The sequence below is a fragment of the Brassica oleracea genome, chromosome C8 (assembly GCF_000695525.1).
Source record: "Brassica oleracea var. oleracea cultivar TO1000 chromosome C8, BOL, whole genome shotgun sequence".
Taxonomy (NCBI): Eukaryota; Viridiplantae; Streptophyta; class Magnoliopsida; order Brassicales; family Brassicaceae; genus Brassica; species Brassica oleracea.
The window spans coordinates 37,693,065-37,705,449 of NC_027755.1; the positions used below are offsets into that span (position 1 = coordinate 37,693,065).

The 12,385-nt window shown below is 35.1% G+C and overlaps 2 protein-coding genes across 4 annotated transcripts; both read left to right on the forward strand.

Moving 5' to 3' along the window:
* Positions 1–5,491: 5,491 nt before the first annotated feature.
* On the forward strand, positions 5,492–7,507 carry LOC106309507 (probable xyloglucan endotransglucosylase/hydrolase protein 28). The gene is made up of 4 exons (XM_013746547.1): positions 5,492–5,846; positions 5,945–6,045; positions 6,199–6,407; positions 6,845–7,507. Exons 1-4 carry the CDS (start codon positions 5,663–5,665, stop codon positions 7,335–7,337), a joined length of 987 nt encoding a protein of 328 aa, XP_013602001.1. The 5' UTR covers positions 5,492–5,662; the 3' UTR covers positions 7,338–7,507.
* A 1,788-nt stretch (positions 7,508–9,295) lies between these two features.
* On the forward strand, positions 9,296–11,905 carry LOC106308279. 3 transcript variants are annotated; one of them, XM_013745429.1, is made up of 8 exons: positions 9,296–9,374; positions 9,647–10,202; positions 10,360–10,463; positions 10,544–10,661; positions 10,738–10,851; positions 10,923–11,035; positions 11,109–11,263; positions 11,343–11,905. In XM_013745429.1, the coding sequence occupies exons 2-8, from the start codon at positions 9,734–9,736 to the stop codon at positions 11,746–11,748; spliced, it is 1,479 nt and encodes a 492-aa protein (XP_013600883.1). In that variant the 5' UTR covers positions 9,296–9,374; positions 9,647–9,733; the 3' UTR covers positions 11,749–11,905. The 3 variants fall into 3 exon arrangements, with proteins under 3 accessions (XP_013600883.1, XP_013600882.1, XP_013600884.1); XM_013745428.1 differs by having other exon boundaries at positions 9,366–9,456; XM_013745430.1 differs by lacking the exon at positions 9,296–9,374 and having other exon boundaries at positions 9,501–10,202; positions 10,741–10,851.
* Positions 11,906–12,385: the final 480 nt, after the last annotated feature.

Below are 12,385 nucleotides of genomic sequence, written 5' to 3' on the forward strand. Positions count from 1 at the left end.
TATTTTGTCCTTTAGTTTGGTTTGAGTCGTTGCCTCAAGACCTTTGTTCTTTCTCTTAAGTAATGAAAACGTTTTCGTCTACAAATTTTTATCAACAGATTTCGTCCATGTCCACAAATTTAATCCATGTCCATGTCCACAGATTTAGTCCATGTCCACATATCCATTTACTATGTCCATGTCCACATATTTGTTTTACGTAAATGTTAATAAATATATATGAAATGGATGTTAAAAGATAGAAAATCTTATAAATAGATTATTATAATAATTCTATTTATTTTATTTATTTTACAATTGAAAATAAAATCAATTAAAAACATTAGGTGGTATAAACAGTAATAAAATAAATAACCAAAAAAAGTTTTAAAAGAAAAATTTCATCCACTAACACAAGCATTAACTCACGTCCTAGTTAATTTACTTTATTATCACAACCACAAGTCCAACTAGTTTATTCTGCTTGGGAAGACAAAAGAGTCCATAAATCGCCTAGGAAACGGAGAAAGTGCTCCTCAGGCACAATGTGTCTTATGATGTAAAGAAAGTGACAAAAGTGCCTTATAAGGTAACTCACTCTATATTAAATTCCAAACTAAACTTTGTACGTATTGACTCCACATCACCGTCCTTTTTTGTCCAGTCAATGGGAAGATGAAACTTAAATCACAGGCCTATATATATGTGACTAATGCGCCAATCAAGTGGATATGTCACAGGCGTTTAGATATTTGAGAAATTAGGGTCTCTATACCCACAAAAACCCATAATTAGCCAACTACCCCAACTACTATTAACATTTCTAAAACCCGAGATTATCCCTATCCATGTACCATCCTATTAGCCTAGTCTTAGATACGATGTCAGACTCATATCTCTATGCATTGCTAGACGTATATCTCCTCTCTCTCTCTCTCTTTCTCTTTTCCTCTTTTCTTTCGTTCATTTTTCAAAATTTTCACATTTGCTCTTGTATTTCGTAAAGGCAGTGAAAATTCAAGAAAAAATCTTAAAATTTTGAAATCATTGTCACAATAGAGAAATCATTGACGCATAAAGAGGTGAATGTTCTGCTTTGGTACCGTAGAAGGAATCAGAGGAGGTAACTCAAAAGATAAAGCTATGCAACCATCGTGAAGAGAACAACTGTTGACTCATCTCCCATCCAAGAAACCGTATTGGCTATTTTTCATAGTGCTAATTTGGGTCAGGTTCTTTCTCGTCAGACTGCATTATGTGCAAGAATCTTTTTTATAGACGCTACTAGTATAATTAAGATGTTAACCTTTTCAGTAAGCTTTAACTTAACTAAAATAGACATAATTTTTGTAGTGATATATTGTGGTAACGATATCTACTTAGTTACATGTTAAACTTAGATTTAGCAGTTATTAATATGTGTAGAAGTCAATTTATGTACTCTTTTATAACAAGTAAGTATTTGTAGTATATAATGTTATTGTGTTGATGTATTTTTTTTAATATATGTACGACCAAATAGCAACTAATATATTTATGGAAATACTAAATATATTTTGGAGGCAATTTTTCGTAAATGGCTCACATGTTAACGGGATAACAAATAAGCTATGCATCTAATATAAAACGTAGCAGATAATCAATCGAATATATGACATGATATGGTGGGTGATATTTATAATGTTAGTTGATATCGGTACATAGTTTGTGATCTGTTACAAATATGTAGTTATCGGCTGATACATTTTAGGCCAGCTGTTAAAACACATTTTATGCCCCTTAATCCCTAGTTTTCCATTAAAATCTTCGTCCACGTAGAATTTGTTTGTCTAACGCATGTTACAACAAAAATTAACGTGTTCACATATACCAGCTTTCTATAGAGGGTTATATATATCATAATTTCTAAGTATCAGTTAACAAATCTCGTACATTTTCACAAATCTCTAATAACTTTTGTAACATCTATTTACTATGTTAACAATTACTCATGTCATTATATGTCACATTTGTATCTATATTCGCAGGGTAACTCCCATGTATATAGTTAGCCTCTACACATTATATTAAACCTTAACTACTAACTTGGGATATGGGATTACACTATTTAATATTACGATCAAATATCTCAGAACCATCTACGGTGAAACGTGAATATCAAAAAGGTTATTGTGGTCTAAGATTCATCTGGTGGCACACCTACACATGAAGAGGGACCTACAACATCTCTAGCACATATCAAAAAGATATTATAGTCTGTACTTTATTAGGAGAGGTGGCAAGGAAGCAAAGGCATTTTCGGCAAAACAAACTCAAAATACTATAGGAAGCAGGGTTTTTCATGCAAATGGGTATTTTGCTAATTTTGATTTATTTTGGGTATATTCAGCCAATTGACTCTAGATATTTTAGCTAATAACAATTTACTTTAACCAGGAATCTCCAACTAAAACCTAGGACTCATCCTATAACTCAATTTACACGCAGTTAATCTCTGGTTCGCCGAAACCAGGAAAATTAGAAATTTCTTTTTGACTCGAGAAAACTTTTGGTCAATATATAGACCGACATGTATTTTATTTTTTAAAATGTCAATTTATGGTCAACTATCGTGACCAAATATTATATACTTTGAACGATTCAAAAGTATGACTAACCTCGCAAAATATCGTTTAAATGTTTTTGCGATAAAATCTTAATCCTTTGACCCGAAGTATGTTTCTTTCAATGTATGATCAGAGAATTGTATTATGATAGTTTTTCAATTGAATTCATTCCGTAAATAGCATAGTTATATCAAAGAGTCCATGGTCAGAGTCTCCCTCTAATTTAATTTGTTTTACCTCATTGTATATCGTTTCTTTGAATATATGATTAACATAAATTACATAATCATTCAAATAGCATAATTATATCAAAGCATCCATGGTCAAATTTAGATGGAGAAGATATTATTTTTCTCAACAAATCGAGTATTTGTCAATTAATTATTTAAATGACATCTGACCATATGAGTTAATCTGTTAATGTACGGAGAAGGAAAACTAAGGATAATATTTTTTGTAAACAATGATTAATATTTGTTTCATAGTGACGATATGTTAAATATTGGGCTTTGATATAATTGTATGGCCTTTATAAGCTTTCGAGTATAATTTCAATTCCAAATGGGTCCTTGACAAGAAGCCTCTTGTAGATGAAATCATATCACCAGTTTGTTGCCCTCACAAGTCTTTATATTGCTAAGCGAATCAGACATGATTGGTTACCATTTACTCGGCTAATTTTTTGGGTTAATGCACAAAACCAAATCTCGGATCTTAGCCGTTGGTCCAGCAACAAAATAATTACGGATATGCATGGGAGGAAAATATCGCACGTGAATATTTCATGCACTGATTCTCATTGGGATCTTCCATTAGCTCACGTGCATTACTACTCTCACGTTAGCAGAAAACTGTGTTATTCGCTAATTTGCTCCCAGCATACTTGTTGGGATGATGACCGTTGTAAGTTCCCAAAGTTAACTTTAAAAACAAACAAAATGTTATTTATGTACCTACCAAACATATAGTACTATACATAACAATGATATTGTAAATTGGTTTATTTATGCATGGACCCATCTCAGCTGACAAACACTTATATTCATCTACAGAGGAGTATTAACGGCGTCAATGTTGCCGTAAATTGCGTTGCAGAGAGTAGTTTAGCTGTGAGACTATGCCAAGGACCAACGGCTACTTGATGCTGACCTGAAGTAAATTTGTATACGTCAGCACTTACCTAACAAAATTTAAGCCAGACTTATACAACGTCAGAGTCACAAGCCGATCAAATTACTCATCATTCACCAAAAAATATCACCCTCCCCCCATCATTATGCGTACTTGTGTAGACATGTAGTGTATCCTTTATACAAAGTCAAAGTTATGTACTCTACAGTTTGGAAGGTCTAGTTCCCTTAATTTTATGCTTGAATATAAAACAATCAAATGTATGAGAATTTTATAGTCTTGAATCTTGATTATGAGTATTTAAGATGCTCCTACCAATTAAATATATCACCATAAATTAGTCTGCTTCTTTAATAATTCAGAGGTATCTGGCGGACCGAGGCCCAACCGATTAGTCTTTGGGAGATTTGTCTATCAATGCCAAATAGATCCGGTTGATCATAATGGAAATTAGATATTCATGTCATAAACGAATAAATCTGAATTTTGTATGTTCCGTTTTCGAATATGGAGTGCTTAGCACCTTTCCAAATCTGATATACCATTCGATCAAGCTTGTGTGGTTGACTCGCTGGTTTTGATAGCATATGTGTAACTAGAAGTCTAGCTAGAACGTTGTTTTAATAGATTTAACTTTGCAGTATATTATGAATATATGCTTTTGATACCACCATAGCTCTTGTAGTTAATCAAAGTTGCAATTAATTCGCCAGCGCTTGTCTCAAAACAACCGGCAATTTTCAGGCATTAATTGGCTTTTCTCCGCCGTGACAAACGTTACATCTTGGCCACTGCTCCATGATGCTACCGTCAAGTCACAGACTCACAGGTGCGTTTTCAACTATTTTGGCGATTGGTTTACGCGATTCTCCTTCGATCGCCGATTGATTTCTTTATTAAGGGCAAATCTTAAAATATTCAATCACTTGGTAATGTCGGGAATGTAACGGGACGGCAAATGGGGAGGCTAATCAAATTGGCTTTTTATTTGTTTTTATTATCGTAAAGCGTCGAACCAACTTTTTCTTTAAATGGGACCCCTTTTGTTCTCAAGTGTGCTATTTCTATCCATAAAAAATAATATTGGATTATGTTATGGTAAATATAAACGAGAAATACTCTTGGTTTCTAATTATTTTCTGCTTTTTGTTCCCTTCACAATTTTTTAACCCTTTTAACTCCTGTTTTATCTTAGTATTTTATAGGAAAATTATAATTGATACTAAAAATGTTGTAATGATTGAAACAAATACGTATACTACAGTATTTGTAGCATTTCATCTGTATAAATTTTCTTTCTTTGCTCTGAAAATAAAATAATTTTGAGGTGTGAGTGAGTCTACCTGTGACTATTTGTCGGGCGGGACACATGTGTAAGCACCAAAGCACCTTGTGCTTTATTGCTATTTTTTGTCAGCATCTCTCCGTCTTTTATATATCTTTTGTTCTTTTCTTTATGATCTCCTAAATTTCAACGTGATTATATACATTTTTCAATTATATAACTAATAATTAAATTGTTAATCAATTTTTCTGTGATTAAATTGATCTTGTAATAAAAAAATCTGCTTAGTTATTAAGTTGATTATATTTGCTTACATTCATGTTTCAAGATTCTTTCAGTCCAATGTACTACCAATTTTTTTTTGTTTTCTGTTCGTTTTGTTGTTGTTGTAAACACGTACTATTAATTCAGTGTACTAAATTTAAAAGTAATTATGAAGTAAGTTGACATTATAATAAAAACTTAAATTCTTAGAAATGTGAACCATTTATAGCCAGACGTACTCTGCAGTCGATATCTTGGTATGCATGCTATTTCTCTCTTTCTCTTTCTCAACACACCTCCATAGCTCGTCCTCAACACGCTCAGCTATCCATTTATATCTATTCACCCCTTTTCTCTCTCGTAATACTATACACAGTTGAAATTAATCTTCAAGAAAATGGGGTTTGTAGCTCGATTTTTAGTTTTCATGTCACTCTTCACTGGTTTAGTCTCCGGATTTGCTCTGCAAAAGCTTCCTCTTATACAGTTCGACGAAGGTTACACACATCTATTCGGTGACCAGAATATGATTGTTAACAGAGACGGAAAATCTGTCCGGTTAATACTTGATGAGAGAACCGGTTTGTCTTCTTGGTCCCTCTTGGGTCTTTTTTGTTTCTGTTTTTTTTGTAAAATTATTTTTACTTAGTGTTATGTTGACCTGTAATCAATTTTACAGGCTCAGGGTTTGTCTCAAATGATATTTACTTACATGGGTTCTTCAGTTCTTCTATCAAATTGCCAGCAGATTACTCTGCAGGAGTTGTTATTGCCTTCTATGTAAGCATAAATCTAATCTCTATTTCTTTTACTAATTAATTAAACATATTTCTTGAAGACTTTGTTTCACTATTTCAATGGGATTAGATAAGGAATACAAGGGCTAAATCTTTTTTTTTTGTGTGTGTGTTTATGCATGTTTCTCATTATCAGCTGTCAAATGGGGACATATATGAGAAGAATCATGACGAGATTGATTTTGAGTTTCTCGGGAACATCAGAGGCAAAGAATGGAGGATTCAGACCAACATATATGGCAACGGAAGCACGCATTTGGGCAGAGAAGAAAGATACAATCTTTGGTTCGACCCAACAGAAGATTTTCACCAGTACAGTATCATGTGGTCTCACTCTCACATCATGTAAGTTTATAAACAAACCCAATTTTAATTACTAGTTAATCATCCTCTTAAGTCTCTGGTTCAGCTTAGAAAAGTTAACCAAGTCACTTGATAGTTTTGGGCTTTTATGAGTCTTTTAATGATCTACCAGGCTCTTTAACCGTCACTTGATGTTTCTATTAAAAGAAAGCCAAATGGGTTTTATGTGATGAATTAATTTTTTTTTTGTTTCATTCAACTTTATACGTAAAGCCAGTGGAGTTTGGTTTCTTGTTCTAGAAACTTTTGTGCTTTACAGCTTTCGTTCCTGACAATATCAGAGACTAAACAGAGTATTTTTGGAAGAGAGAATCTTAATCCAGTCCACTAAAACCTGGAATCTTGTAACCAAAAATGTCATATTTTTAAGATAATTTTCAAAGTATGAATCAGATTCTTATTTTTTTTCTTTATGGCAGATTTTATGTAGACAATATTCCGATCAGAGAGGTCAAACGTACGGCGTCAATGGGCGGTGACTTCCCGGCGAAGCCTATGTCTTTATACGCAACCATATGGGATGGTTCCAAATGGGCGACAAACGGTGGCAAGTACGGTGTAAATTACAAATTTGCCCCTTACGTTGCTCAGTTCACAGATTTGATCCTCCACGGCTGCGCCGTTGACCCTATCGAGAAGGTTCTGAGCTGCCAAGACGGAGCCGCAGAGGATTTCCGGCTAGCGTCGGAGATAACAGAGTCTCAGAGGAAGAAAATGGACAGCTTGCGGCGGAAACACATGACTTATTCGTATTGTTATGACCGTACGAGGTACAAGGTGGCTTTGCCGGAGTGTGTGGTGAACCCGGAGGAGGCTAAGCGTCTTAGGGTCAATGATCCGGTAACGTTCGGTGGGATCCCTCACCGTCACGGTCACGGGAAGCACCGGAGCAAGAGCCGCCAGTCGATATGATTTGGTGGTGTGTGTTATTTTAGCTAGAGGGGTTCTTTTTGGCATTTTCTATCTTGAATAGGAATATGAATTATGGACTGAGCGATGGATTGACAGTACTGAGATATTTTTATTTACCCCCACTAAAAATTGTCGTGAAACATAATAATAAAAATATTTTGAATATTTTATTTGTCACGAATAAATTAATAGAATTGTTTATTTGTAAACTATAAATTTAGGAATACAATGTCAAACTGGAGAAAGTGGCAATAAATAATCAAACATGAATATTCATAAAATTAGCAGATGGAATATAAGATATCAATTTTTGTTTTCATAAGCTATTCTCATTCTTCATATGAATTATGCATGTACGTCCTCATAATTCTTGGTTTTCAACAAAAATGAGTACGTTTGTTTATCTTGTACAAGTATTTCAATGTCTCCAATAAATATTACTGACTTTTTGGTCCTGCCAGCATACATTATTGACTTTACTGTCTATTTTACGTGAGGTGACCACATTGCACATTTCAGCTCATTCACATATACACAATGTGTCATCAACAGTGTCATTTCAAGGTGACTTTCGTGCGATGTTTTCGGAGCTACACTTATTTTTCAGTGTAGAAACATGGAGCACTTGGGCGAAAACAAATTGCACCTTGAAGATAATCTATGACAAACTTTAAATTGTTCGAGAAAAAGATCGTATATATTTGTCGAATATCATGTCGTGTACTTTGTAAGTTTTAACAAGTGGTGTCTCCATATGGCATCTTCCTGAATCCTGGTGAAGATGTCCATTGAGCCAATATGATATATTATATCTGTTTCTAAATATATAATGTTTTAAAAAGTTTTTGATGTTTCAAAATAGGTGATGTTTTCGTATACTTTACTGTACTTTTTAACTTTATCAAAAACGGCGTAGCCAATGATATTTTATAGTCTGTTTTGTGATTGGTTAAATAAGTTTTATATTATATTTTTAAAATAAAAAATAAATTTCTTAATAGTTGTACACAATCTTAAAACTCGATGAATTTGGAAACGAAGGAGTATATCTTTGCTTTAACTCAGTGTCCTGGAACTTTTGGTTATAGGATCACATAAAATAAGAGTAAGATAAAACGTCAACAACAATGATATCTATACGTGTCGTCTTATTATATGTGGACGCGGTTATATACAAACATCCCATTAATTAATCAACGACTTTAGTAAAGAAAGCAGAAAAATTCCGTAATTAGTGTAAGAATAAGATTGGATTACTAGTCATACTCAGCTGACTCATCTTTCACAAAGTATATATGTTTAATTATACTGATCCGAATTATCTAAAGTTTCATTTTACATAATGAAAGTTGGAAACAACCATAAGACAAATCTCATATAATTAAACAAGTGACGAAAGTTCTTTTTGGGAGTGTGTGTTTCCATTTCAAAGGGACATAACTTCTAAGTTCCAACAAAGCCTACAATCTGTCTGTTGCAAGAAAATAAAACAAAATCTAGAATCTATCTTGTAGGCCCATGTTTGATCCACATGTGAATCTTATCATATGACATATCGGGTCATTAGGCCCATTAGATAAAGCTAAAGGTGACGTGATAATCTTGTGTTTAAAACATCTAGACAGACGAAGATAAATCAACTTATAATCAGCATCTTTTAAAAAGATGCGGAATCTCGATTTCGTTCCAACTATGAATTGCACAAAACGTACCTTAACTCACTAATGTGAATGTAATCTCTGGAAATTATTATCGACGACCGAACTATTAATTTGCAACAAAAATTTCATGAATGAAGAAAAAATGAGATTGAGACTCATTGAGAGAGAGATGTGAAGTCATCCGAGTAGTAAGCCACCGTTTTAGACTCTGTTAAAACGCATGCGTATTAACTAAGCTAAACTTGTCACTTCTTGTCCTAAAAAAAACCCTAAGATCTCTCTCTCGTCTTGCCTTTTACGAAGCTTCCCCTTAACACTTTATACATCATCACTTTTAACTAGATTACACCTCTTTACTCGGCTTCACCGTCACGACGTGAACATTCTGTTTTTTTTTTCTTTTTTTTATCAGATCTGTTCTGTTTCGCCTCATAATAAAAACCTTCACATTTTTAATGGTCATTCTCTCTTACATTTTTTTTAAATTCTATAATTCGTTTTTTAATTTTTTTTTAATATTTTAAATCCGAAATTCACCAACTTTCTTCCTGGGTTTTATCTGAATCACGTTAAAGTTGACATCTTTAAACTATTTACAATAACATCTCCTTGAATTTCTATCTCATTATCTTTCCTCTGTTTCTGCAGATCTGTTTGAAGTAACCTTTGCCTTTGTGTTTTGACATCAAAAAACCAATAAAGAATCAAACTTTATTGTTACCACTTACCACCAAAATGGCAATGCCACCGGGTAACTGGATCCCCGACGGGCGAGACGGGTTTATCTCGTGGATTCGTGGGGAGTTCGCCGCAGCCAACGCCATCATCGACTCCCTCTGCCAACATCTAGTGGCTGCCGGAGATCAAAACGAATACGAATCCGTTGTCTCAGCAATCCAACACCGTCAAGCAAGCTGGTCTCAAGTTCTTTATATGCAGCAGTTTTACTCGATCGCTGACATCTCTCACTCTCTGCATCAAGCTGCTCTGAAGCGGCGGCAGCAACAGGGAAGGCCTCAGCAAAGGCATTATTACAGTTCTGATGAGTTTGGAGGGAGGAGATCAGGGCCTGGATTTAACAAGCATCATCATGGTGGTGGTGGTTACAGAGGAGGAGGAGGAGCTGAGTCTATGGTGAGAAACAACAGTGAGACTAAGGTAGCAAGTGATGATAAGGCGTTGTCTGTTGCTGAGGAGAAGATAGGTAATGTAAATAGTCTCTTTGTGTTGGCTTCTTAGCTTGCTTGCTTGTAAGAAAAGTAAAGTTTTTTTGGCTGTGGAACATGTTAATAGTGGAAGCCATAGACTCTTTACTGATACTAGACCTTCTGATTATGTGTTGTTTTCTTTCTTTCTTTCAGATAATAATCTCAGTTCTGAGCAAAAACAGGAAGAGAAAGATAAAGAGTGTCCTGCAAGCATAGCAAAGACTTTTGTTGTTGAAGAGATGTATGAAGCAAAACTGGTGTGTAACTTGGATCTTCTTCAATATTTTTTTAATACTTTACACCTAATAATTCTGTTTTTTTTTTTGTTTGTGTGTAGGTTAATGTTGTTGAAGGATTGAAGCTATATGAGAAAATGGTTGATTCCAATGAAGTTTCTCAATTGGTTTCTATTGCAAACAATCTGAGAAACGCTGGAAGAAGAGGTCAACTCCAAAGTAAGAATCTTTTTTTATACACTCTTCTAATGATTTGAATCTCAGGTCTTGAAACCGTTAGTTTCATGATCAAAAGCAGGTGAGGCATATGTGAGTTATAAACGTCCAAATAGAGGACATGGACGCGAGATGATCCAGCTCGGTCTCCCTATAGCTGATACAATGCCTGATGATGATGAGAGTATCAAAGGCAAGTTCTCTGTTAAGAATGCTTGTAGCTTCTGTGTATAGGTTAACATGAGATATGAGTTTTTAATGCAGATAGAAGAATAGAGCCAATCCCATCGTTTCTTACAGACATCATTGAACGTTTGGTCTCAAAGCAAATCATACCTGTGAAACCAGACGCATGCATCATTGATTTCTTCAACGAGGTTAAATTAGTCTTTCTTAACTAATTAATCTGTTTTCTTATAACTAAGTGCAAGTCTTGTTCTGAAACTATAGGGAGATCACTCTCAGCCTCATATGTTTGTTCCCTGGTTTGGACGACCGGTTGGGGTCTTGTCCTTGTCTGAATGTGATTTCACATTTGGAAGAGTCATTGTCTCTGATTATCCGGGAGACTACAAGGGCTCTCTCAAGCTGTCTCTCACTCCCGGGTAACTTTCACTCTCAAGTTTTGCAAAGTTTTGATCTTTCACTCCGTTTATGATCAATTACATTTGGTGTTTTGAACAGATCTCTTCTTCTGGTGGAAGGCAAATCCGCAGGTCTTGCCAAGTTTGCTGTTCACTCGATCCCAAAGAAGAGGATTCTCATCACTTTCACCAAATCTCAGCCGAGAAACTCTATAGGAGGAACTAACTGGAGTCCACCGCCAAGCAGATCGCCGCATAATCATCACAACAGTGTGCAGACTATATTCAAAGGACCTTCTCCTCCGCTTGCCACTCCAATGCCGTTCCAAGGTGGTGTCATACCTGCGGGAACGAGCTGGCTACTGCCACCACCTCAGCCAAGAGTGCCTGTCCCTGGCACTGGTGTGTTCCTCCCACCAGGTTCAGCCCAAGAACAGGTTGTACTAGGCTCCACAGAGAGATCCAACGACAGCAATGGAAACAACTGTGCAGAAGGAAAGATATAGAGAGCAGAGAGACAAACTTGGAGCTGCAGTTTTTAAACTATAAAAAAAAAGCGGCTAATGCTATGAAACGTTATCTCTTTTTGTTTTTTTTGTTTGCTGCTTCAGAAAATTGTTTATTAGGAAAAAAGAGAACGAGCGAAATTTACATGTTTTGACGTTTTCTTCTCTCTGAAATCACTTAGTTATCAACTTTACAATCAAACGTGCTTGTGAACTATACTTGTCAATAACTACTCATCCACAAAATAGAATTGTATTCATGCCATTTTCTGTAACCACATATTATGTCTTATCGTTTTCATCTACAGTAATCATATGTTTGGGCTTGTTGCTGGCTTAGTCCAGTTCCTCTAGTAGTTTAGTAAGTTGGGCTTCAGACTACTAAAAAGAATAGGCATAAAGGAGTCTAAAAAAACAGACATAATTTTGCCAGTTCCTTACTAACTATTACAGTATGATGCAGTCTGCAAGGTTGACTTATGTGACCCTTGAATCTCCATTGAATCAATGGTGGTCCTAGACAGTACCTCTACTGTAACATCAATCCGGTTAAGAAAGTCTCAAACCGGACGGTACAGATAGAGACATGTCTTTTGTCAGTTTCTGAAGTTTGGTCAGCATTATCTTTGAGTCAAAA